This window comes from Arachis stenosperma, chromosome 3, assembly GCF_014773155.1.
Source record: "Arachis stenosperma cultivar V10309 chromosome 3, arast.V10309.gnm1.PFL2, whole genome shotgun sequence".
In the NCBI taxonomy this organism is placed as follows: domain Eukaryota; kingdom Viridiplantae; phylum Streptophyta; class Magnoliopsida; order Fabales; family Fabaceae; genus Arachis; species Arachis stenosperma.
In genome coordinates this window covers 89,866,019-89,892,114 of record NC_080379.1, presented here as the reverse complement: position 1 = coordinate 89,892,114, position 26,096 = coordinate 89,866,019, and the positions used below count along the sequence as shown (strand labels likewise).

The following is a 26,096-nucleotide window of genomic DNA, read 5'->3' as shown; positions in this document are numbered from 1 at the left end:
GTCTTGGTGCAAGCACCTTCTAATGTGCATGGTATCATAAAGCTTCCTGGATCTTGAAGCTTTTCTGGTAAGCTTTTCAGAATGACTGCACTGCATTCTTCAGTGAGAAATACTTTTTCAGTTTCTCTCCAATCCTTCTTATGACTTAAGATCTCTTTCATGAACTTAGCATAAGAAGGTATTTGCTCAAGTGCCTCTGCAAACGGAATCTTTATTTCAAGAGTCCTTAGATAATCTGCAAAGCGGGCAAATTGCTTATCCTGCTTCGCTTGGCGGAGTTTCTGAGGATAAGGCATCTTGGCTTTATATTCTTCAACCTTAGTTGCTGCAGGCTTATTCCTTACAGAAGTGGTTGGAGAATCCTTTTTAGAGGGGTTACTGTCAGCACTCTCAGGTGTCTGATCCTCCCTTGGCGTCTGAACGCCAGGATTGGGTGGAAAATGGGCGTTAAACACCAACTTTTCCCCCTTTTCTGGCGTTTGAACGCCAGAACTGGGCAGGGAATGGGCGTTTAACGCCAGCTTTCCCTCCTTTTCTGGCATTTGAACGCCAATAGCATTCCTCTCTGGGCTCTTACTGTCCTCAGAGGGATTTTGAACAGTGGTTTGGTTATCCTCTGTCAATTGTTCCTTATTTGACTTTTTGCTCTTTTGAGTGGTGTTGTTCAGTGTCTTCCCACTCCTCAGTTGAACTGCTTGACATTCTCCTGTCATCTGTTTAGATATCTGCTGTTTTGCTTGATTCAACTGCAGTTCTATGTTCTTGTTAGCAACTTTAGTTTCATGTAGCATCTCTTTAAATTCTGCTAACTGTTCTGTCATCAGGAGCAATTGTTGATTAAGCTCAATAATCTGTTCTTGAGGATTAGGATCAGTGACTACTGCCATGACTTCCTCTTTTGGAGAGAACTCATTGCTAGAGTACAAATATTGGTTTTTAGCAATAGTGTCTATAAGCTCTTGAGCCTCTTCAATTGTCTTCCTCATGTGTATAGATCCACCAGCTGAGTGGTCTAAAGACATCTGAGCTTTTTCTGTAAGCCCATAGTAGAAGATGTCTAACTGTACCCACTCTGAAAACATTTCAGAGGGGCATTTTCTTAACATACCTCTATACCTCTCCCAGGCATTATAAAGGGATTCATTATCCTCTTGTTTAAAGCCTTGGATGTCCAGCCTTAGCTGTGTCATCCTCTTTGGAGGGTAAAAATGATTCAAGAATTTGTCTGATAACTGTTTCCATGTCTTTATGCTTGCTGTAGGTTGGTTATTCAACCACCTTTTAGCTTGATCTTTTACAGCAAACGGAAACAGTAATAGTCTGTAGACATCCTGATCCACCTCTTTATCATGTACTGTGTCAGCAATTTGTAAGAACTGTGCCAGAAACTCAGTAGGTTCTTCCTGTGGAAGACCAGAATACTGGCAATTTTGCTGCACTATGATAATGAGTTGAGGATTTAGCTCAAAGCTGCTTGCTTTGATGGGAGGTGTACAGATGCTACTCCCATATGCAGCTGTAATGGGGTTAGCATATGACCCCAGAGTCCTTCTAGACTGATCAATCTCACTTAGGTCCATGATGGATAAAGGGAATCATATGGATTGCAAGTAGAAAAAAAAAAAAAATATATATATATATATATATATATATATATATATTTTGAATTAACCAAAAAAAATAGAATAAAATAAAACAAAAGGAAAATAAAATAAAAATTCGAAAATTTAAAAGAAAATAAGATCAAAGCAGATTGAAAACTGAATCAATTAGTTAATTAAAAAGATATGATTGAAAAATTTTTATGAAAAAGATTTGATTTTTGAAATGAAGAGAGAGGAAAACAACAAAATGACACCAAACTTAAAATTTTTAGAAAATCAAACACAATTTTTTCGAAAATTTTAAAGGAAAAACACAAAGAGGACACCAAACTTAGAATTTTTACGGATCAAAAAGGGACTAAAGACATGCAAAGTCGAAAATTGGAAGAAAAACAAAAGCATGCAATTGACACCAAACTTAAAATATGAAACTAGACTCAACTAAAAGACTCTAAACCAACAAAAATAAAACAGTCCTAATCTAAGCAACAAGATAAGCCGTCAGTTGTCCAAACCGAACAATCCCCGGCAACGGCGCCAAAAACTTGGTGCACAAAATTGCAATCACACTTTGCAATCCCGAACAACTAACCAGCAAGTGCACTGGGTCGTCCAAGTAATACCTTACGTGAGTAAGGGTCGATCCCACGGAGATTGTCGGCTTGAAGCAAGCTATGGTTATCTTGTAAATCTTAGTCAGGATATCAGAAATTATCAGGGTTGATTGTGAAAAGCAAAAGAACATGAAATAAGTACTTGTTTTGCAGTAATGGAGAACAGGTTGAGGCTTTGGAGATGCTCCATCTTCTGAATCTTTGCTTTCCTACTGTCTTCTTCTTCAAATACGCAAGTCTCCTTCCATGGCAAGCTGTATGTAGGGTTTCACCGTTGTCAATGGCTACCTCCCATCCTCTCAGTGGAAATGTTCAACGCACCCTGTCACGGCACGGCTATCCATCTGTCGGTTCTCAATCAGGCCGGAATAGAATCCAATGATTCTTTTGCGTCTGTCACTAATGCCCCGCCTTCAGGAGTTTGAAGCTCGTCACAGTCATTCAATCATTGAATCCTACTCAGAATACCACAGACAAGGTTTAGACCTTCCGGATTCTCTTGAATGCCGCCATCAATTCTAGCATATACCACGAAGATTCTGATTAAGGAATCCAAGAGATATCTACTCAATCTAAAGTAGAATGGAGGTGGTTGTCAGGCACGCGTTCATAGTTGAGAATATGATGAGTGTCACGGGTCATCACATTCATCCGGGTTAAGAACAAGTGATATCTTAGAACGGAAGCAAGCATGATTGAATAAGAAACAGTAGTAATTGCATTAATCCATCAAGACACAGCAGAGCTCCTCACCCCCAACCATGGGGTTTAGAGACTCATGCTGTAAGAAGTACACAAAGAAACGTGTAAAGTGTCATAAGGTACAGATATAATGTCAAAAGATCCTATTAATAGTGAACTAGTAACCTAAGGTTTACAGAAATGAGTAAATGACAGAAAAATCCACTTCTGGGCCCACTTGGTGTGTGCTTGGGCTGAGCATTGAAGCTTTCATGTGTAGAGACCTTTTCTGGAGTTAAACGCCAGCTTTCATGCCAGTTTGGGCGTTTAACTCCAATTTTTATGCCAGTTCCAGCGTTAAACGCTGGAAATTCTGAGGCTGATTTGCAACGCCGGTTTGGGCCATCAAATCTCGGGCAAAGTATGGACTATTATACATTGCTGGAAAGCCCAGGATGTCTACTTTCCAACGCCGTTGAGAGCGCGCCAATTAAGCTTCTGTAGCTCCAGAAAATCCACTTCGAGTGCAGGGAGGTCAGAATCCAACAACATCTGCAGTCCTTTTCAGCCTCTAAATCAGATTTTTGCTCAGAACCCTCAATTTCAGTCAGAAAATACCTGAAATCACAGAAAAACACACAAACTCATAGTAAAGTCCAGAAAAGTGAATTTTAACTAAAAACTAATAAAAATATAATAAAAACTAACTAGATCATACTAAAAACATACTAAAAACAATGCCAAAAAGCGTATAAATTATCCGCTCATCACACACCATCGAACTTGGGGGAGTCCGATGTCAGGAAGAATTTCATCCACAACTTGAGGGTGAGATTGAAGAAGTTCATATCGGAGATGCCTTGGACAAAACAACAAATATTGGGGCAATTTTAAATGGAGATGTAAAGGAGCCTCTGATTCAGCTCTTAAGGAACAATGTCAACCTCTTCGCATGGAAGGCCACAGACATGCCGGGTATAGACCCCAAACTAATGTGCCACAAGCTGGAAGTATACCCAGGATCTCGGCCAGTACAACAGAAGCGTAGGAAACTCGGACCTAAAAGATCCCAAGCCGTGGAAGAACAGGTACAAGCTCTACTGGAGGTAGGATTCATAAGAGAAGTCAAATACCCACTGTGGTTAGCTAACGTTGTCTTAGTGAAAAAGTCAAGTGGAAAGTGGCGAATGTGCACCGACTACACTGATCTCAATAAAGCTTGCCCAAAAGATCCCTATCCAACCCCAATATCGACACTCTAGTGGATGCCTCCTCCGGATACAAATACCTCTCATTCATGGACACTTATTCAGGATACAATCAAATCCCAATGTATCCACCCGATTTGGAAAGGACCTCATTCTTAACCCCAAAGGCAAACTACTGTTATGTGGTCATGCCATTCGGACTCAAACACACAGGAGCTACCTACCCAAGATTAATGAATAAGATATTCGCAGACCATATTGGGATACTCGTGGAGTTATATGTGGACGACATGTTGGTAGAAACACAAAGTAAGGAGTCATTACTGCCTGACCTCGCCCAAGTGTTCGACACCATAAGAAAGCATGGCATGCGACCTAACCCTGCAAAGTGCACCTTCGCAGTAGAAGCTGGCAAATTCCTGGGTTTTATGTTAACACAACGAGGAATTGAGGCAAACGCGGATAAATGTCGGGCCATACTTGACATGAAGAGTCCGACCTGTGTCAAAGAGGTACAACAACTTAATTGAAGAATGGCAGCCTTGTCCAGATTTCTAGCTGGATCGGCCATAAGATCTCTCCCCTTCTACGCCACTTTAAGGAATGGAAAGAGGTTCGAGTGGACAACGGAGTGCGAACAGGCTTTCCAGGATTTCAAAAGGTTCCTGGGATAACCACCTATTCTAACTCGACCACGGGAAGGAGAACCACTTGTATTGTACCTCGCAGTAGGAAATCGGGCAATAGCCTTAGCACTAGTCAGAGAGGACGAAGGTGGACAACAACCCATTTACTTCATCAGCAAAGCCCTACAAGGGTCCGAACTGAACTACCAAAAAATAGAAAAGTTTGCCTATGCTCTCATGCTAACCTCTCGATGACTCTGCCCATATTTTCAAGCCATACCATCAAAGTTTGGGCTAACCAGGTCATAAAAGACATTCTACAGAAGACAGACTTAGCTGGAAGAATTCTACAGTGGGCAGTCGAGCTATCTGAGTTTGATCTGCAATATGAAGCTCAGACGGCCGTCAAGTCACAATATTTGGCCGACTTCATCGCTGTGTACAGGGACACCCCGGGAACTCCTACAAAATGGAATCTTTATGTAGACGACTCTTCAAACAAAACCGGGAGTGGTGCGGGGGTGATAATAGAAAGTGATCAGGGAACCCAAATTGAACTCTCCCTAAAATTTGACTTCCCTGCTTCAAATAACCAGGCCGAATACAAGGCATTACTAGCTGGTTTGAGGCTGGCTAAGGAGGTGGGAGTTCAAAGTTTGATCATCTTCAGTGGTTCACAAGTAGTCACCTCACAAATAGAAAGAAGCTACCAAGCTAATGATCCCACCATGAAAAAGTTCCTGGACAAAACCAGGGAACATCTCGGACAACTCGAGGAATATGAGGTCTGCCATATACCTCGAAAATAGAATGCCCGAGATGATGCACTCTCAAAACTTGCCAGCACCAAACCAAGGGGCAATAATAGAAGCCTCATCCAGGAAATACTACAGAATCCGTCAATTTTAGAGGAAGAAAAAGTCCTAGCCATATCAGGACAGGAACCTGGATGGATGACCCCCATAATCAACTACCTCAAATCGGAGACACTCCTTACAGATAAGAAGTAGGCGAAGAGACTAAGACGAGAAGCACAATACTACACCATCATGAACAACACTCTATACAAAAGAGGAATATCGACACCCCTATTAAAATATGTGCCGACTTCCAACATAAAAGAGGTCTTGGAAGAAATACACAGTGGCATATATGGCAACCATCTCAGAGAACGAGCTCTCTTAAAAAAAGTACTCCGAGCCAGATTCTTCTGGCCGACTTTACAAAAGGAAGCAGCAGAGTTCGTAAAGACATGTCCACCATGTCAGAAACATGCTAACTACCATATCGCCCCACCGGAGGAACTCATTAGCATAACATCACCTTGGCCGTTCACAAAGTGGGGACTCGACCTCTTGGGACCTTTTCCCCAAGGATCAAGACAAGTCAAGTTCCTCATCGTAGGGGTTGATTACTTCACAAAATGGATTGAGGCAGAGGCCCTAGCTAATGCCACTACTCAAAGAAGTTGGAAGTTCTTATATAGAAACATTATCACAAGGTTTGGGGTTCCCCACTCCATCACCACAGACAATGGCACTCAATTTACAGACACATGTTTCAGGAAATCGGTAGTTAACTTGAAAATAAAGCACCAATTCACATCCGTAGAACACCCCCAGGCTAATGGACAAGCAGAAGCTGCCAACAAAGTCATACTAGCCAGGTTAAAACGGAGACTACAGGACGCAAATAGAGCTTGGGCTGAAGAGCTCCCCCAAGTCCTATGGGCATATCGGACAACTCCGCACTCCACGACGAGAGAATTACCATTCCAACTAGCTTACAGAACAGAGGCAATGATCCCAGTGGAAATTGAAGAAGGATCCCAAGAATGATCTTCTACAACGAAGAGGCCAACTCCCAACTTCAAAGGGAAAAGCTCGATGATCACTTGCATCATCTACACTTTTTCTTGCATAAAAAGGACCATAAAAGAGGCATAGTATCATTTGATCATTGCAATTCATGCCTTAATTGATGAATATCATAGTACATTGCTTTGAATTGAGTTTGTGCTGAATTTCAGGTGGAAAAGACATAAAAAATGGGAAAGAAAACAACAAAATAAGTGAGGCGTGTGAAGCAGGCCTGCCACTTGGAACAAACACCAAAAAAATGTATTGGCGTGGCACGCCAGAAGCTAGGCGTGGCACGCTGGTACAACATTCCAGAGAGCAACAATGAGGACCATCAAAGGGGCGTGGCACGCCAGAAGCTGGGCGTGGCACACCAATTCATTACCTGGAAGAACCATTACTATTGCGTGCCATTTTGTATCGAAAGCATGGCACGCAAGCTCCAGAGTTCACTTGGGCATGCCACTTGAGAATCAAGGCGTGGCACGCCAAGCCTAAGAGACCCACAATTGAATGGGCGTGCCACTTGAGCAACAAGGCATGGCACGCCAGAGAACAAGAAGACAATGCAAAAAGCTGGGCGTGCCACTTGGTATCGAAGGCGTGGCACGCCAGCTCAAGAAGTCCCACTAAGGCGTGCTACTTGAGTGACGAGGAATGGCACGCCAGCACTTAAGGAAGCCAAACAAAGCTGGGCGTGCCACCTGGTATCGAAGGCGTGGCACGCCAACTCAATCAACCCACTTTGGCATGCCACTTGAATATCCAGGCGTGGCCCGCCAACCTCTGGGACCAAGGCAAATGAAGGGCGTGACACGCCAGTCTCATGGCGTGGCACGCTGGTAGTGTTTTCCAGAGTAGAAAATAAACGGCCAATGAACTTGGGCGTGCCACTTGGGTGATGAGGCGTGGCACGCCAGCAAGAAGATGGAGCAATTGAAAGGGCGTGGCACGCCAGTCTCACGGCGTGGCACGCTGGTAGTGTTTTCCAGAGAGAAAGAAGAGAAGCCAGTGAACTTAGGTGAGCCACTTGGATGATGAGGCGTGGCACGCCAGCAAGAGAGTGAAGCTTTAAGAGGGCGTGGCACGCCAGACCCTGGGCGTGCCATGCTGGTACAAATTTCCAGAAGAATGGAGATGAAGAAGATGACCTTGGGCGTGCCACTTGGTGTCGAAGGCGTGGCACGCCAGGTTACTTGGGCCAATTAAAATGCCCTGGGCGTGCTACTTTGGCTCGAAGGCGTGGCACGCCAGGGAGAAACAGAGGAAGCGTGACACGCCAGGGAAGCGCCAGTCACACGCCATCTGGAAGATCACATTTGTTGAGTTTCTTTTTTCTCCAAATTATATTTTTCTTTTCACTTTTGTAATTTCCTTTATTTCTAGATCTAGGAGTAGTATAAATACCGTTGAAAGTATTGGAAAAAAAAGGGTTAACAAGTCATAGAGATCACTATCTCAAGAGATTGTAGAGTTCAATTCACTTTTCACTTTTCACATTTCATCTCTTCCATCATTTGTACTTTCTTTCTGAGCTATGAGTAGCTAAATTCCCTCTCATTGAGAGAGGGAGCTCTATTGTACTTGATGGATTAATGATAGTGAATTTCTTCTTCTCTTCATCTTCTCTTTGATTTGGTAGAAGGAATTTCGATTTTCATGCTTAGTGTTCAATTAACTTGAAAAAGAGATTGAATGCAAAATGGGTTTCATGGGAACCTTGGAAAAGGAAACATAAAACCATGCTAGAAATCTCTTCTCACACTTAACTAGAATCTGGGTTTTGGTGTTTGGATATGGTAACATAGAATCCTCCCTCTACTTGGATCTATGATGATGTGTGGTATAATTAGGGACCAAGAATATCTCTCTTCATGAGCAATTAGACCAAAGAATTGGCTATTGATCAAGATCTGAGAGATTGAGTCACCAAGAGATTGGGGCTCAATCAATCATGATTGCCAAGAGGTCAATGAGTTGCATGATTGAAGAGGATATGAGCTGGATTTAATCCAAAGAGACAATATCTCCTGATCTCAATAAATTCCCCCATTCTTATCTCCCCATTCTTTTATAGCTTTTATTTACATTCTGCAAATTCCCATTCCCTTTTACATTCCTGCTATTTTCATTTCTGTATTTTATTGCTTTCCTTTATTCCTTTGCCATTTATGTTTTTGCCATTTATAATTCTGCACTTACAACTTACTCTGTTAAGCTTGACTAATTCCCCAGTTAATTATAGTTGTTCAAATCTACCATTCTCTGTGGATACGATCCCACTCCACTGTGGGTTAATACTTGACGATAATTTTGGTGCGCTTGTCAAAGAGCAGATTCATCAATATTATTGGGAAAGGAGTGAATCTCAGACTCATCAAGTTTTATGGCGCCGTTGCCGGGGATTGGTTTGAATTTAATAATGATTAAATTGATTGGAGAGCTAGATTAAGTATTTTTATTTACCTTGTTGCCCTTTTTCTTTTTTTTTTTTTTTGTGATCTTTAAATTCCCATCTGACTTCTGTTTTTCTTTCTTTTTTTTATAGATCGTTTTTCATTTTTTATACTTTCACTCTTCTAACTGTTTGATTAATTGCATCGGTCAAGCTAACCACTAATCTTAACTGAGGTGATTCTTTCACTTGTTCTTTTCTTGCTATGTGTTGAATGTATGACAGGTAGAAGAGGAAAAACTTCATCCTCTTTTGATAGTGAACCTGAGAGAACCTTCCTTAGATTGAGGAGGGATGCTAGAGGCAAAGGCATAGTTAGAGAAGAACCAGTGGAAGAAGATCTAACAACCACCATAGAAGTCAAAGTGCACGACAATGCTGGAGGAGGTGCTGAAAATCAAGCTGGGCAAGAGAGGAGAGTTTTAGGCTCCTACATCAACCCAAATCCAGGAAACTGAGGCAGCAGCATCCTCAAGCCAACAATCCATATTAACAATTTTAAGTTGAAACCCCAACTCATCACACTAGTCCGGAAAAACTGTTCATATGGAGGAAGTACTCAAGAAGATCCAAATCAACATCTCAACACATTCTTGAGGATATGTGATACTGTAAAGTCCAATGGTGTACACCCTGACACCTACAAACTACTTCTATTCCCTTTCTCACTCAGAGATAAGGCAAAAAAGTGGTTAGAATCATTCTCCAAGGAGAGCCTAACCACATGGGAGGATGTTGCGAACAAATTTCTAGCAAGAATTTACCCTCCGCAGAGGATCAACAGGCTAAGAGCTGAGGTGCAAACCTTCAGACAGCTAGATGGTGAAACACTCTATGGGTCCTGGGAGAGGTTCAAGGATCTAACAAGAAAATACCCACCAGATATGTTTAATGAATGGGTGCAGCTCCACATTTTCTATGAAGGATTAACCTATGAATCGAAGAAGGCTGTGGACCACTCTTCAGGGGGTTCACTCAATAAGAAGAAGACCATTCAGGAAGCCATAGATGTCGTTGAAACCGTAGCTGAGAGTGACTACTTCTATGCTTCAAAAAAAGGCCAAAAGAAGGGGGTGCTGGAACTCAAATCTATGGATGCCTTATTGGCACAAAATAAGGCAATTGTAGCACAATTGGCAGCCTTAACCAAGAAGATGGAGAATAATCAAGTTGCAGTTGTCTAAGCTCAAGCACCACCCCAAGAAGGAGATGCACCAGAAGTTGAATGTGAGCAAGCAAACTATATGCATAACCCCTCTCGACCACCATATGACCCTAACTCCAAGACATATAACCCAGGATGGAAGAACCACCCAAATTTTGGGTGGAGAAACCAACAAAATCATAACCAAGATCACAACAAACCATACCAAGTCAATTAATACCAAAATCACAACCCCAATCATCAATCAAACAACAACAGACCTTACCATAATCCACCTCACACATTATATCCTTCCAACCAGAAAACAAACCACCATCAAGACACACTAACCCCAACTTCACAACCATGTGAAATCAAGGGTAACTTTGAGAGAGTAGAGGCTGCAATAGCACAGCTATCATCACAGCTCACAAGGGCTATTTCCACCCTTTTGGAAACGTAAGCACAAGCTAAAAAGAAGATAGATGCCAACCAAGAATAATACAGGTCGAATTTGAAGAAACAAGGTGCAGCAATTTCAAAATTGGAAGCACAAGTGGGGTTCTTATCCAAGCAAATCCCAATGCCTACACACACATTTCCAAGCGACACCATGGCCAACCCAAGAGGGGAGTGCAAGGCCATCACACTTAGAAGTAGAAAAGTGGTAGAAGAGGCCACCCCAAACCAGGAGAACCACGAAGAAGAAGCTGCAGAAAATCCTGAAAACAATAAGAAAGAAGAGGCCCCTAGCCCATCTTCACCAAAGCCAATCTTGAAGCCTTATGTGCCAAAGGCACCATACCCACAAAGGCTAAGGAAGGATGGGAAGGATGGCCAATTTTCCAGATTCTTAGAAATCTACAAAAATCTCCAAATCAACATACCATTTGCTGAAGCACTGGAGCAAATGCCCCTCTACGCAAAGTTCTTGAAGGAGCTCACGACAAGAAAAAGAAACTGGGGAGAAAAGGAGACTATAGTCCTAACTGAGGAGTGTAGTGCCATCATACAAAAGAAACTCCCCCAGAAAATAAAAGACCCAGGGAGTTTCCGAATCTCCTGCATCATAGGGGATATCACTATTGAAAAGTCCTTATGTGACTTGGGGTCTAGCATCAATCTCATGTCCTTAAACATGATGAGAAGGATGAGAATTGAGGAAGCCAAGCTAACAAGAATGGCACTCCAACTAGCTGACAGAATATTTAAATTTCCACATGGAGTAGTGGAAGATTTATTGGTGAAAGTGGGAGAATTCATCTTCCCATCTGATTTTGTTGTGCTGGATATGGAAGAAGAGGCAAAGACTTCAATTATCCTAGAAAGGCCATTTCTAGCTACTGCTGGAGCCATCATTGTTGTGCAAAAAGGGGAACTAGTCTTGAGATTACATGAGGAGAAGATGGTCTTCAATGTCTTCAAGGCAATAAGTTATCCCAAGGAATCAATAGGAGCATGCATGATGGTGGACACCATAGAACAGATAGTCCAAGGAGTTTTGGAAGAAGAGCAATGCGAAGGAACTATGGAATTGGAGCAACAAGCACTACATAAAGAACCACCACAAAGGACCATGGAAAGTTCAATCATGACAAACCACAAAGACAACAATAGATAAGAGACACCAAAACTAGAGCTGGAAACCCTACCTCCAAGCTTGAAATATGCATATCTAGGTGACAACAGCACCTATCCAGTGATCATCAACTCAAGCTTGAGTAAGGAGCAAGAAGAAGAACTCATCCAAGTGCTGAAACAACACAAGGAGGCTATAGGATGGACACTCACAGACTTAAAAGAGATCAGCCCCTCAACGTGTATGCACAAGATCCTACTTGAGGAGGGTGCTAAGCCCTCAAGGCAACAACAAAGAAGGCTGAATCCAACTATGAATGAAGTAGTCCAGAAGGAAGTGTTGAAGTTGTGGCAAGCTGGGGTGATTGGTGCACGAAATTGTGATCATCAATGGCGCCATCAACATGGTACGCTCAATTGCAATCTCAACTCTTTATCACAACTTCGCACAACTAACCAGCAAGTGCACTGGGTCGTCCAAGTAATAAACCTTACGCGAGTAAAGATCGATCCCACGGAGATTGTTGGTATGAAGCAAGCTATGGTCATCTTGTAAATCTCAGTCAGGCGGATTCAAATGGTTATGGATGATTGATAACTAAAAGATGAATAAAACATAAAATAAAGATAGAGATACTTATGTAATTCATTGGTGAGAATTTCAGATAAGCGTATGGAGATGCTTTGTCCCTTCCGTCTCTCAGCTTTCCTACTGTCTTCATCCAATCCTTCTTACTCCTTTCCATGGCAAGCTGTATGTTGGGCATCACCGTTGTCAGTGGCTACAGTCCCGTCCTCTCAGTGAAAATGTTCAACGCGCTCTGTCACAGCACAGCTATTCATCTGTCGGTTCTCGATCATGTCAGAATAGAATCCATTGATTCTTTTGCGTCTGTCACTAACGCCCCACAATCGTGAGTTTGAAGCTCGTCACAGTCATTCAATCCTTGAATCCTACTCAGAATACCACAGACAAGGTTTATACCTTCTGGATTCTCTTAAATGACGCCATCAATTCTAGCTTATACCACGAAGATTCTGATTAAGGAATCCAAGAGATAAACATTCAAGCCTTGTTTGCTTGTAGAACGGAGGTGGTTGTCAGGCACGCGTTCATAAGTGAGAATGATGATGAGCGTCACATAATCATCACATTCATCATGTTCTTGGGTTCAAATGAATATCTTAGAACAAGAGTAAGCTGAATTGAATAGAAGAACAATAGTAATTGTATTAATACTCGAGGTACAGCAGAGCTCCACACCTTAATCTATGGTGTGTAGAAACTCCACCGTTGAAAACACATAAGAACAAGGTCTAGGCATGGCCGAATGGCCAGCCTCCCAAAGAGGGTTCAATCATAAATACATGATCCAAATACTCCTCTAATACAATAGCAAAAGGTCCTATTTGTAGAGAACTAGTAGCTTAGGGTTTACAAAAAAGAGTAAATGACATAAAAAATCACTTCCGGGCCCACTTGGTGTGTGCTTGGGCTGAGCATTGAAGCTTTCATGTCTAGAGACTTTTCTTGGAGTTAAACGCCAGCTTTTGTGCCAGTTTGGGCGTTTAACTCCCATTTTTGTGCCAGTTCCGGCGTTTAACGCTGCGCAGTTTTGAGCTGATTTGAAACGCCGTTTTGGGCCATCAAATCTCGGGCAAAGTATGGACTATTATACATTGCTGGAAAGCCCAGGATGTCTACCTTCCAACGAAATTGAAAGCGCGCCAATTGGGCTTCTGTAGCTTTAGAAAATCCACTTCGAGTGCAGGGAGGTCAGAATCCAACAGCATCTGCAGTCCTTTTCAGCCTCTAAATCAGATTTTTGCTCAGGTCCCTCAATTTCAGCCAGAAAATACCTAAAATCACAGAAAAATACACAAACTCATAGTAAATTCCAGAAAAGTGAATTTTAACTAAAAAATAATAAAAATATAATAAAAACTAACTAAAACATACTAAAAGCATACTAAAAACAATGCAAAAAAGCGTATAAATTATCCGCTCATCACAACACCAAACTTAAATTGTTGCTTGTCCCCAAGCAACTGAAAATCAAATAAGATAAAAAGAAGAGAATATGCAATGAATTCCAAAAACATCTATGAATATCAGTATTAATTAGATGAGTGGGGCTTTTAGCTTTTTGCCTCTGAACAGTTTTGGCATCTCACTCTATCCTTTGAAATTCAGAATGATTGGCTTCTATAGGAACTCAGAATCTAGATAGTGTCATTAATTCTCCTAGTTAAGTATGATGATTCTTGAACACAGCTACTTTATGAGTCTTGGCCGTGGCCCAAAGCACTCTGTCTTCCAGTATTACCACCGGAAACATACATGCTACAGACACATAACTGGGTGAACCTTTTCAGATTGTGACTCAGCTTTGCTAGAGTCCCCAATTATAGGTGTCCACGGTTCTTAAGCACACTCTTTTTGCCTTGGATCACGACTTTATTTTTTTTTTTGTATTCACTTCTTTTTCTTGCTTCAAGAATCATTTTTATGATTTTTCAGATCCTCAGTAACATGTCTCCTTTTTTCATCATTCTTTCAAGAGCCAACATTCATGAACAACAAATTCAAAAGACATATACACTGTTCAAGCATAATTCAGAAGTCAAAGTATTGCCACCACATCAAAATAATTAATCTGTTATAAAATTTAGAATTCATGCAATTCTTCTCTTTTTCAATTAAGAACATTTTTCATTGAAGAAAGGTGATGGATTCATAGGACATTCATAACTTTAAGGCATAGACACTAAGACACTAATGATCATGAGACACAAACATAAATAAACATAAGCATAAAAATTCGAAAAACAGAAAAATAAAGAACAAGGAGATTAAAGAACGGGTCTACCTTAGTGATGGCGGCTTGTTCTTCCTCTTGAAGATCTTATGGAGTGCTTGAGCTCCTCAATGTCTCTTCCTTGCCTTTGTTGCTCCTCTCTCATGATTCTTTGATCTTCTCTAATTTCATGGAGGAGGATGGAATGTTCTTGGTGCTCCACCCTTAGTTATCCCATGTTGGAACTCAATTCTCCTAGGGAAGTGTTGATTTGATCCCAATAGTTTTGTGGAGGAAAGTGCATCCCTTGAGGCATCTCAGGGATTTCATGATGAGTGGGATCTCTTGTTTGCTCCATCCTTTTCTTAGTGATGGGCTTGTCCTATCAATGAGGATGTCTCCCTCTATGTTAACTCCAACTGAATTACAGAGGTGACAAATGAGATGAGGGAAGGCTAACCTTGCCAAAGTAGAGGACTTGTCCGCCACCTTATAAAGTTCTTGGGATATAACCTCATGAACTTCTACTTCCTCTCCAATCATGATGCTATGAATCATGATAGCCCGGTCTATAGTAGCTTCGGATCAGTTGGTAGTGGGAATAATTGAGCGTTGGATAAACTCCAACCATCCCCTAGCCACGGGCTTGAGGTCATGCCTTCTCAGTTGAACCGGCTTTCCTCTTGAATCTCTCTTCCATTGAGCACCCTCTTCACAAATGTCTATGAGGACTTGGTCCAACCTTTGATCAAAGTTGACCCTTCTAGTGTAAGGGTGTTCATCTCCTTGCATCATGGGCAAGTTGAATGCCAACCTTACATTTTCTGGACTAAAATCTAAGCACTTTCCCCGAACCATTGTATGCCAATTCTTTGGGTCCGGGTTCACACTTTGATCATGGTTCTTGGTGATCCATGCATTGGCATAGAACTCTTGAACCATTAAGATTCTGACTTGTTAAATGGGGTTGGTAAGAACTTCCCAACCTCTTCTTCAGATCTCATGTCGGATCTCCGGATATTCACTCTTTTTGAGTTTGAAAGGGACCTCGGGGATCACCTTCTTCATGGACACAACTTCATAGAAGTGGTCTTGATGCACCCTTGAGATGAATCTCTCCATCTTCCATGACTCGGAGGTGGAAGCTTTTGCCTTCCCTTTCCTCTTTCTAGAGGTTTCTCCGGCCTTAGGTGCCATAAATGGTTATGAAAAAACAAAAAGCAATGCTTTTACCACACCAAACTTAGAAGGTTTGCTCGTCCTCGAGCAAAAGAAGAAAGAAGAGAGTAGAAGAAGAAGAAATATAGGAGGTGGAGGGGGCTTTGTGTTTCGGCTTAAGGGGGAGAAGTAGTGTGTAGGTTGTGTGAAAATGAAGGAGTGAAGATGGGTGTATATAGGGGTGGAGAGAGGGGTAAGGTTCGGCCATGATGGGTGGGTTTGGGAGGAAAAGTGGTTTGAATTTGAATGGTGAGGTAGGTGGGGTTTTATGAAGGATGGATGTGAGTGGTGAAGAGAATGGTGGGATTTGATAGGTGAGGGGTTTTTGGGGAAGGGGTGTTGAGGTGATTGGTGAATGGGTGAAGAAGAGAGAGTGGTGGGGTAGGTGGGGATCCTGTGGGGTCCACAGATCCTGAGGTGTCAAGGATAGCTCATCCCTGCACCAAGTGGCGTGTAAAATGCCCTTTCTGCCAATCTTGGTGTTAAACGCCGGGCTGCTGCCCTTTTCTGGCGTTAAACACCAGTCTGGTGCCCCTTTCTGGCGTTAAACGCCAGTCTGGTGCCCCTTCCTGGCGTTAAACGCCCAGAATGGTGCCAGACTGGGCGTTAAACGCCCATTTGCTGCCCTTATTGGCATTTAAACGCCAGTAGATTTTCCTCCAGGGTGTGCTATTTTTCTTTCTGTTTTTCATGCTGTTTTTGCTTTTTCAATTGATTTTATGACTTCCCATTATCATCAACCTATAAAAAAACATAAAATAACAAAGAAAAATAGATAAATATAACATTGGGTTGCCTCCCAACAAGCGCTTCTTTAATGTCAGTAGCTTGACAGTGGGCTCTCATGGAGCCTCACAGATACTCAGAGTAATGTTGGAACCTCTCAACACCAAACTTAGAGTTTGAATGTGGGGGTTCAACACCAAACTTAGAATTTGGTTGTGGCCTCCCAACACCAAACTTAGAGTTTGACTGTGGGGGCTCTGTTTGACTCTGTTTTGAGAGAAGCTCTTCATGCTTCCTCTCCATGGTTACAGAGGGATATCCTTGAGCCTTAAACACAAAGGATTCTTCATTCACTTAAATGATCAATTCTCCTCTGTCAACATCAATCACAGCCTTTGCTGTGGCTAGGAAGGGTCTGCCAAGGATGATGGATTCATCCATGCACTTCCAAGTCTCTAGGATTATGAAATCAGCAGGGATGTAATGGTCTTCAACCTTTACCAGAACATCCTCTACAAGTCCATAAGCTTGTTTTCTTGAATTTGCTGCCATTTCTAGTGAGATTCTTGCAGCTTGCACCTCAAAGATCCCTAGCATCTCCATTACAAAGAGAGGCATGAGGTTTATGCTTGACCCTAGATCACACAGAGCCTTCTCAAAGGTCATGGTGCCTATGGTACAAGGTATTGAGAACTTCCCAGAATCCTGTATCTTTTGAGGTAATCTCTGCCTAGTCAAGTCATCCAGTTTTTTGGTGAGCAAAGGGGGTTCATCTTTCCAAGTCTCATTACCAAATAACTTGTCATTTAGCTTCATGATTGCTCCAAGGTACTTAGCAACTTGCTCTTCAGTGACATCTTCGTCCTCTTCAGAGGAAGAATACTCATCAGAGCTCATGAATGGCAGAAGTAATTCCAATGGAATCTCTATGGTCTCAGTGTGAGCCTCAGATTCCCATGGTTCCTCATTAGGGAACTCATTGGAGGCCAGTGGACATCCATTGAGGTCTTCCTCAGTAGCGCTCGCTGCCTCTTCCTCCTCTCCAAATACGGCCATGTTGATAGCCTTACACTCTCCTTTTGGATTCTCTTCTGTATTGCTTGGAAGAGTACTAGGAGGGAATTCAGTAACTTTCTTACTCAGCTGACCCACTTGTGCCTCCAAGTTTCTAGTGGAGGACCTTGTTTTAGTCATGAAATTTTGAGTGGTTTTGATTAGATCAGAGACCATAGTTGCTAAGTCAGAGTGGCTCTGCTTAGAATTCTCTGTCTGTTGCTGAGAAGATGATGGAAAAGGCTTGCTATTGCCAAACCTATTTCTTCCACCATTATTGTTGTTGAAACCTTGTTGAGGTCTCTGTTGATCCTTCCATAAGAGATTTGGATGATTTCTCCATGAAGGATTATAGGTGTTTCCATAGGGTTCTCCCATGTAATTCACCTCTTCCATTGAAGGGTTCTCAGGATCATAAGCTTCTACTTCAGATCAAGCGTCCTTAGTACTGCCTGGTGCAGCTTGCATTCCAGACAGACATTGAGAAATCATATTGACTTGCTGAGTCAATATTTTGTTCTGAGCCAGTATAGCATTCAGAGTATCAATCTCAAGAACTCCTTTCTTCTGATTCATCCCATTGTTCACAGGATTCCTTTAAGAAGTGTACATGAATTGGTTATTTGCAACCATTTCAATGAGTTCTTGAGCTTCTGCAGGCGTCTTCTACAGATGAAGAGATCCTCCAGCAGAGCTGTCCAATGACATCTTGGACAGTTCAGACAGACCATCATAGAAGATACCTATGATGCTCCATTCAGAAAGCATGTCAGAGGGACAGTTTCTGATCAATTGTTTGTATCTTTCCCAAGCTTCATAGAGGGATTCACCTTCCTTCTGTCTGAAGGTTTGGACTTACACTCTAAGCTTACTCAATTTTTGAGGTGGAAAGAACTTTGCCAAGAAGGCATTGACTAGCTTTTCCCAAGAGTTCAGGCTTTCTTTAGGTTGTGAGTCCAACCATATCCTAGCTCTGTCTCTTACAGCAAAAAAGAATAGCATAAGTCTGTAGACCTCAGGGTCAACCCCATTGGTCTTGGCAGTGTCACAGATTTGCAAGAATTCAGCTAAAAACTGATGAGGATCTTCCAATGGAAGTCCATGGAACTTGCAATTCTGTTGCATTAGAGAAACTAATTGATGCTTAAGCTCAAAGTTGTTTGCTCCAATGGCAGGGATAGAGATGATTATCCCATAGAAGTCGGGAGTAGGTGCAGTAAAGTCACCCAGCACCTTCCTTGCATTGTTGGCATTGTTGTTGTTTTCGGCTGCCATGTCTTCTTCTTGTTTGAAGATTTCTGTTAGGTCCTCTACAGAGAGTAGTGCTTTAGCTTCTATTAGCTTTCGCTTGAAGGTCCTTTCAGGTTCAGGGTCAGCCTCAACAAGAATACTTTTGTCTTTGCTCCTACTCATATGAAAGAGAAGAGAACAAGAAAATATGGAATCCTCTATGTCACAGAATAGAGATTCCTTGAGGTGTCAGAGGAAAAGAAGAATCAAAGGAGGAGGTAGAAGAATTCAAACTTATCAAGAGAGATAGAGTTCGAATTGTGCATTGAGGAGGAGTGTTAGTCCATAAATAGAAGGATGTGAGAAGAGGGGAAGAAATTTTCGAAAATTAAAGTGAATTAATTAAAAGAAATTTTGAAAAATGGTAATTGATTTTCGAAAACTAAGATTGGGAAAGAAATTAAGTGAAATTGAAAAAGATTTTGAAATTAGAAATAAAAAAGATTTGATTGAAAAATTAATAAAAAAATGTGATAAAAAGATGTGATTGAAAAGATATAGTTTTAAAAAGATATGATTGAGAAGATATGATTTGAAAAACAATTTAAAAAGATTTGATTTTAAAAATTAATGACTTGGCTAACAAGAAATTTAAAAGATATGATTCTGACATTAAACCTTTCTCAACAGAAAAGGCAACATACATGAAATGTTGAATCAAATCATTAATTGTTAGCAAGTATTTTTGAAAATGGAAAGAAATTGATTTTGAAAATATATGATTGAAAAGATATGATTTGAAAAAGATTTGATTTTGAAAAATTATGGAAATTGGAAAATATTTCTGTGTAATTCCTCTGCTGTATGTTTTGAATCTTCAATTCTCTATATTATTTACTTGAAAAGACACAAAGAAAAATTTTTTTTTGAATTTTTAATGATGAGGAATAATCAAAATGCAACTAAAATCAAATAAACAATGCATGCAAGACACCAAACTTAGAAGTTTGTATACTACTGACACTAACAAATTGAGAATGTATATGAGAAACAACAGAACACACAAGACAAGAGAATTTAAAGATCAGAACAAGGAAATCATCAAGAACAACTTGAAGATCAATGAAGACACATGGTTGAATTTGAAAAAATGCAAGAAGAATAGAAACATGCAATTGACACCAAACTTAAAATGAGACACTAGACTCAACAAGAAACATAAAAATATTTTTTTGGTTTTAAGATTTTATAATTTTTTTGGATTTTTTTCGAAAATTATATGGAAAAGAAAATAAAGAGATTCAAAATTTTTAATAAGAATTCCAGGAATCATGCAATGTTTGTCTAAAGCTTTAGTCTAAAGGAATTAGACATGGCTAGCCAAGCTTCAGCAGGACATTACATTCAGGAGCTAAATTGATGAGAATCAAAAAGGTCTAATACATAAGAACAAGGTCTAGGCATGGCCGAATGGCCAGCCTCCCAAAGAGGGTTCAATCATAAATACATGATCCAAAGACTCCTCTAATACAATAGCAAAAGGTCCTATTTCTAGAGAACTAGTAGATTAGGGTTTACAAAGATGAGTAAATGACATAAAAATCCACTTCCGGGCCCACTTGGTGTGTGCTTGGGCTGAGCATTGAAGCTTTCATGTGTAGAGACTTTTCTTGGAGTTAAACGCCAACTTTTGTGCCAGTTTAGTGTAACAACCCTGATTTTCGAGTATGCGAGATATTTTCTGAAGGCATGAATTTCGCCAGAAGATCAGTAAAGGGAACACCTCTTCTATATCAACAAGTATCTCAATCCTCATTGTCATTATTTCATCCTTAAGCTAGAACCTTTTCCGAGGCAAGCTCGATAACGCGGTCACGAAGAACATAGCTTTTGAACCGTATCGGTTAGGAGTTTTGATCCGGTTTTTCGTAAATAGTCTCAGTTTGACGAACCGGACTCGATTCATGAGAGAAGAGAGATAATAGGGTAATATCATCATTATATGAATATTATAAGCTTCTTGAATGATATTATAAGGTTACCTAGTCTGTTTTAGTTAAAAACAGGAAATCGGTTTAACCGGGTTCACAGTTTACTGGTGCAGCTTAGCACCAGCACTCTCTGGTGAATTTAGCAATGCTAAGGCCTCATTATACATGTTCTATTATCATAATAAATATGTTACTAGTGTCATTTATGCTAGTAGCTCAGAAAATAATTTTTAGAGATGTTTTTACGAGTGTTCCGATACACCTAGTTTTAGTAGTTGTATACCAGAGATATTTTAATATTATTTTAATCTACCTCCAAGCCAACCAATCACAACTCACCCTACACCCCAAAAACCCCCAAGGCTGCCTCATTTGCTCATTGTGGCCGAAAATCACCAAGAGAAAAAGGAGAGAAAGTTCTTGGTTCATAAATCTTCAAAGCTTGATTTCTTCTGAAGTAAAACTCAAATCAAAACTCCGATTTCACCAAAATGATCCTCTCTTCTTTCTCTACATAACCATATAACATATCAAGGCTGGAAATAAGGTGATATGGCTGTCTCCCTCCCTCTTCAATTCGGTTTTCAAGGAAAACCATGTAAACATGTGTTTTCTTGATGTTTTTCTTTATGAATCATGCTTAACTTGACTTGAGGGCCAAGAAACGTGAATTTCCAGCAAGTCTAAGGTGAGAAATCTCTTCCTAACATACTGAGTGAGATTTGGCCAGTTGAGAGTTTTTGGATTTAAAGTTGTTCTTGATGTGATTTAGGAGGAAAAAGTGCTTAAGGACCACCTGAAAGTTTGATTGAATTAGGAGCAGCAAAACCAGGTAGGGTTTGACGAATTTAATCTTGATTGATTGTGTTTGAGTTGTGTGATTATGATATGGTTTGGCTGTGCTTGAAATTGATTGTTTGTATGAGTAATTCTTGTTGAAATTTTGGTGAAAATTGATGAAATTTGATGAAATTCAAGCTTTATGTTCATGTTCTTGGAGCAGCTGGAAAAACGAAACCCTAGGCTTAAATTGAGGTTCAATTTGTGATGAAATCATGTAGAAAAGATGGGGTTTTAGTGGCTGCTAATTTATTATGAATTGTAGTAAAAATCGGTTGCTGAAAAGACTGAAAAACGGGTAAAAACAGAGAAAGAATTTGAAGAATTTATGAAGAACATGAAGAACACTTTGAGTATGATGAAGAACAATGAAGAACAGGCCTTAGATCTTAAAAAGGGCAAGGAAGTAAAATTTTTGGTGTTTAAGGGGTTGTTTAGTAATTTCTGAAAATTAGAGTGGTAAAAGTAGAAATATTAAAAGTTACGGGTGGTAAAAAGTGAATTTTAAAGGTTAAAAGTAAAAGGTAAGTTAATTTTCGAAAATTAATAGTAAAATAATAAATAATAATAAAATATTAAATAATAATATTTAATTAAAAATAATATTTTAATAAAAATAATAAAATAATGCGAAAAAGGCAGTTTTCTGTAAAAGCTTTAGAAAGACAACTTTAAGTGCAGAATCTCATAATTACTTTCATAAAACACTTAGGGAGTGGTAAGAACATATTAGTGAGGCAAAGATAAAAGAAAGATAAAAAGTTGAAGAAAAGATAAAATTAAAGAAAAGTCTGTAAGGTTTTAATAATAGAAAAACAGACAGAAATTAGTGAACGAACTAGGGCAACATAGTTAGTCCTTGAGTTGCGACTAGGGTTAGGTATTGTATGAAAAGTTAAACTGTTTCAGTATAGACTTAATGAACCTATACTTGGGACAGGCGAACTATTCATACCGAGATTTACATAAGCTTTAAATACATACGTTAAGCAGAGAAAAGTAACCAGAGCAGAGTAAAGAGATACAGAGAACAGAGTAACCAGAATAGAGAAAAGAGATTAAGAGAAAAGAGTAATTTGATAAAGAGAAATGGTTTGAGTTAAGATGTTGTAAAAGTAAAAGTTGTAAAGTTTGTACAGGATGATTGAACAAAGAAAGAGAGAGGTATTGTATATGAATATGTAATTAGAGATGAATAACGAGAATGATAACTTATGATGATAATTACACTGATTCTTTTGAGGAAAGGTATTTAGTTTATGAAATTGTTGGCAAGGACGTGGGTTTTGTCCCGCTTGCGTATTTATGATTATAAAAGAGAATAAAAAGCAGAGGACCTGTTGAAAAGTCATTTGTTGCTTGAGGCAACCCAAGAGATATTGATTTGTTGCTTGAGGCAACTCCTGAGATGTTGATGTGATGATCTGCTGCGTGAAGGCAGTCAGATAGATGGTGGTACGACCACTGAGAACGCTTTCCTGGGATACCTTGCTATAATGCTTTGCTGTAAGACAGAGGTTGCTTACAGAGGTATCAAGATTAGAGTGCTCCTGTAAGACAGAGGTTGCTTACAGTGAGTGTGTTGTTGCACCTGTAAGACAAAGGTTGCTTACAGTGTGTTGGGCGTATATTGGCTAATAAGTGCCGCCCTGCAAGACAAAGGTTGCTTGCAGTGGATACCCTGCAAGACAAAGGTTGCTCGCAGTGGTTATTGCCAACAGGAAAGCCTTATCCAGACAAAGGTTGCTGGGTAACGTCGGGAGCGGGTATGTAACCGACAAATGAGCTCATTACCTGCACTAGGGCTAAACATGCATCATTCTTGTCTGCGCATCATTCTCTGTTGCATTCCTTTCTGTGTGTGATCTATTTCTTTGTGTTTGTCTGCTTGTATGCTATTTCTATGTTTTATTTTCTTGTATTCTTTTGTTTGTGTTCTGCTTTCTATTGCCTCTACTTTCTCTTTCTATCTTTATCTTTTGGTTACTGCTTCGCTATATTCTATTATTCGCCTGCTAATCGACCCCAAATAAATGAATATAACTAATAACCCCGACCCTACTAAGGACTCCCCAGTTCTTACCCCTTCTCTCTCCCTTCCCCTTCAGATGGAAGTAAGAGTACCTTACCGTAGTTCGTTGATGATGGTTCTGCGAAGAGAATCCTGCTCTAGATAGTCTTCTGAGTCTAGGGTGAATATCGTTCTTTGATTAAACGTATATACCATGAGACCAGCCAACGTCTGCACCCCGTTCGTATGCGCACTTTAACCTAAATCCTGTGTACGAGACTCCCGTTGTGTGGCTACCTGATGAGGTACCAGAGGGACGTCCTATGGCAATGTCTGATCGTGCAGAGGAATAGCAGATGATGTCCTACCTTTTGGTGACGTTCCACCTGACTGGAGTTTTGAAGACTTAGAACGTACTTTCCCTCGCTTTAGTAGTTTAGAGGGACTAGGCGAGTATAGAGTCTAGACTAGCCTAGGTGCCAGCTTAGGGACCTCTTGAACAGGTCAGGACCTGGGATGTTGTATGTATATATATGTATATAGTTATTATCTAGCTATATCTAGGGGTGTTCTAACTAAAAGACTATTCTTAAACTAAGGCTGGATCACTGAATGTTGTTAACTGCTTGTGATGTATTTATGTGTGGTTGTTTATAACTGTTTTATCTGTTATTACTTGTGAATTGATTATGAGTGATTCCGTCTATTAACCCAAATGTTTTTTTTCAAAAAAAAAAAATATACCTCGCAATTTAACTACGCTTTTTAATAACGAATCAGGCTCATATGATAAATAATAGATAATAATTAGGAGGACAAATTGGTAGCGCTCAGTTTCCAGTATGATCTAGACATATTGAAAATTGGGTCGTTACAATTTGGTATCAGAGCAGTTCATTCCCAGTAGAGCCTGGGGAGTGGACTGACTATGCTTCATTGCATACTCTGCTTGTGTGTCTCATGCCGTTAGGGTATCTTTAAAATACATTTGGCATGAATGTCTATGAGTGCTCATTTTGGGAATGTTTGTACTTAACTTGAGATATTAAGACTGATCACCTTAATATTGATTGTTTGGTGCTGATAAGACCTCAATGACTGTGAATAGGCATGGTTTAATCGAGTTCCGAACGACAAATTTGTGTCAGGCACAACTATTCTTATAGCTGTTATGATCTCCATGGCCATGGCTATGTGATATTTAGATGCTGTAAGGAACGAACTGATATCTTCGTCAGGATGGCTTGAAGGAAATAGACTACTTGAAGATGGATTCTTGCATGCGGCTGAAATTTTGAGGGCAAAATTTTCTTTTAGGAGGGTAGAATGTAACAACCCTGATTTTCGAGTATGCGAGATATTTTCTGAAGGCATGAATTTCGCCAGAAGATCAGTAAAGGGAACACCTCTTCTATATCAACAAGTATCTCAATCCGCATTGTCATTATGTCATCCTTAAGCTAGAACCTTTTCCGAGGTAAGCTCGATAACGCGGTCACGAAGAACATAGCTTTTGAACCGTATCGGTTAGGAGTTTTGATCCGGTTTTTCGTAAATAGTCTCAGTTTGACGAACCGGACTCGATTCATGAGAGAAGAGAGATAATAGGGTAATATCATCATTATATGAATATTAGAAGCTTCTTGAATGATATTATAAGGTTACCTGGTCTGTTTTAGTTAAAAACAGGAAATCGGTTTAACCGGGTTCACAGTTTACTGGTGCAGCTTAGCACCAGCACTCTCTGGTGAATTTAGCAATGCTAAGGCCTCATTATACATGTTCTATTATCATAATAAATATGTTACTAGTGTCATTTATGCTAGTAGCTCAGAAAATAATTTTTAGAGATGTTTTTACGAGTGTTCCGATACACCTAGTTTTAGTAGTTGTATACCAGAGATATTTTAATATTATTTTAATCCACCTCCAAGCCAACCAATCACAACTCACCCTACACCCCCAAAACCCCCAAGGCTGCCTCATTTGCTCATTGTGGCCGAAAATCACCAAGAGAAAAAGGAGAGAAAGTTCTTGGTTCATAAATCTTCAAAGCTTGATTTCTTCTGAAGTAAAACTCAAATCAAAACTCCGATTTCACCAAAATGATCCTCTCTTCTTTCTCTACATAACCATATAACATATCAAGGCTGGAAATAAGGTGATATGGCTGTCTCCCTCCCTCTTCAATTCGGTTTTCAAGGAAAACCATGTAAACATGTGTTTTCTTGATGTTTTTCTTTAGGAATCATGCTTAACTTGACTTGAGGGCCAAGAAACGTGAATTTCCAGCAAGTCTAAGGTGAGAAATCTCTTCCTAACATACTGAGTGAGATTTGGTCAGTTGAGAGTTTTTGGATTTAAAGTTGTTCTTGATGTGATTTAGGAGGAAAAAGTGCTTAAGGACCACCTGAAAGTTTGATTGAATTAGGAGCAGCAAAACCAGGTAGGGTTTGACGA

General features: G+C 40.2%; 1 protein-coding gene across 1 annotated transcript; it reads left to right on the top strand.

The window, feature by feature from the left end:
- Window positions 1-10,804: 10,804 nt before the first annotated feature.
- On the top strand, window positions 10,805-11,812 carry LOC130966376 (uncharacterized). Its single transcript, XM_057891170.1, has one exon. The coding sequence runs from the start codon at window positions 10,805-10,807 to the stop codon at window positions 11,810-11,812; it is 1,008 nt and encodes a 335-aa protein (XP_057747153.1).
- Window positions 11,813-26,096: the final 14,284 nt, after the last annotated feature.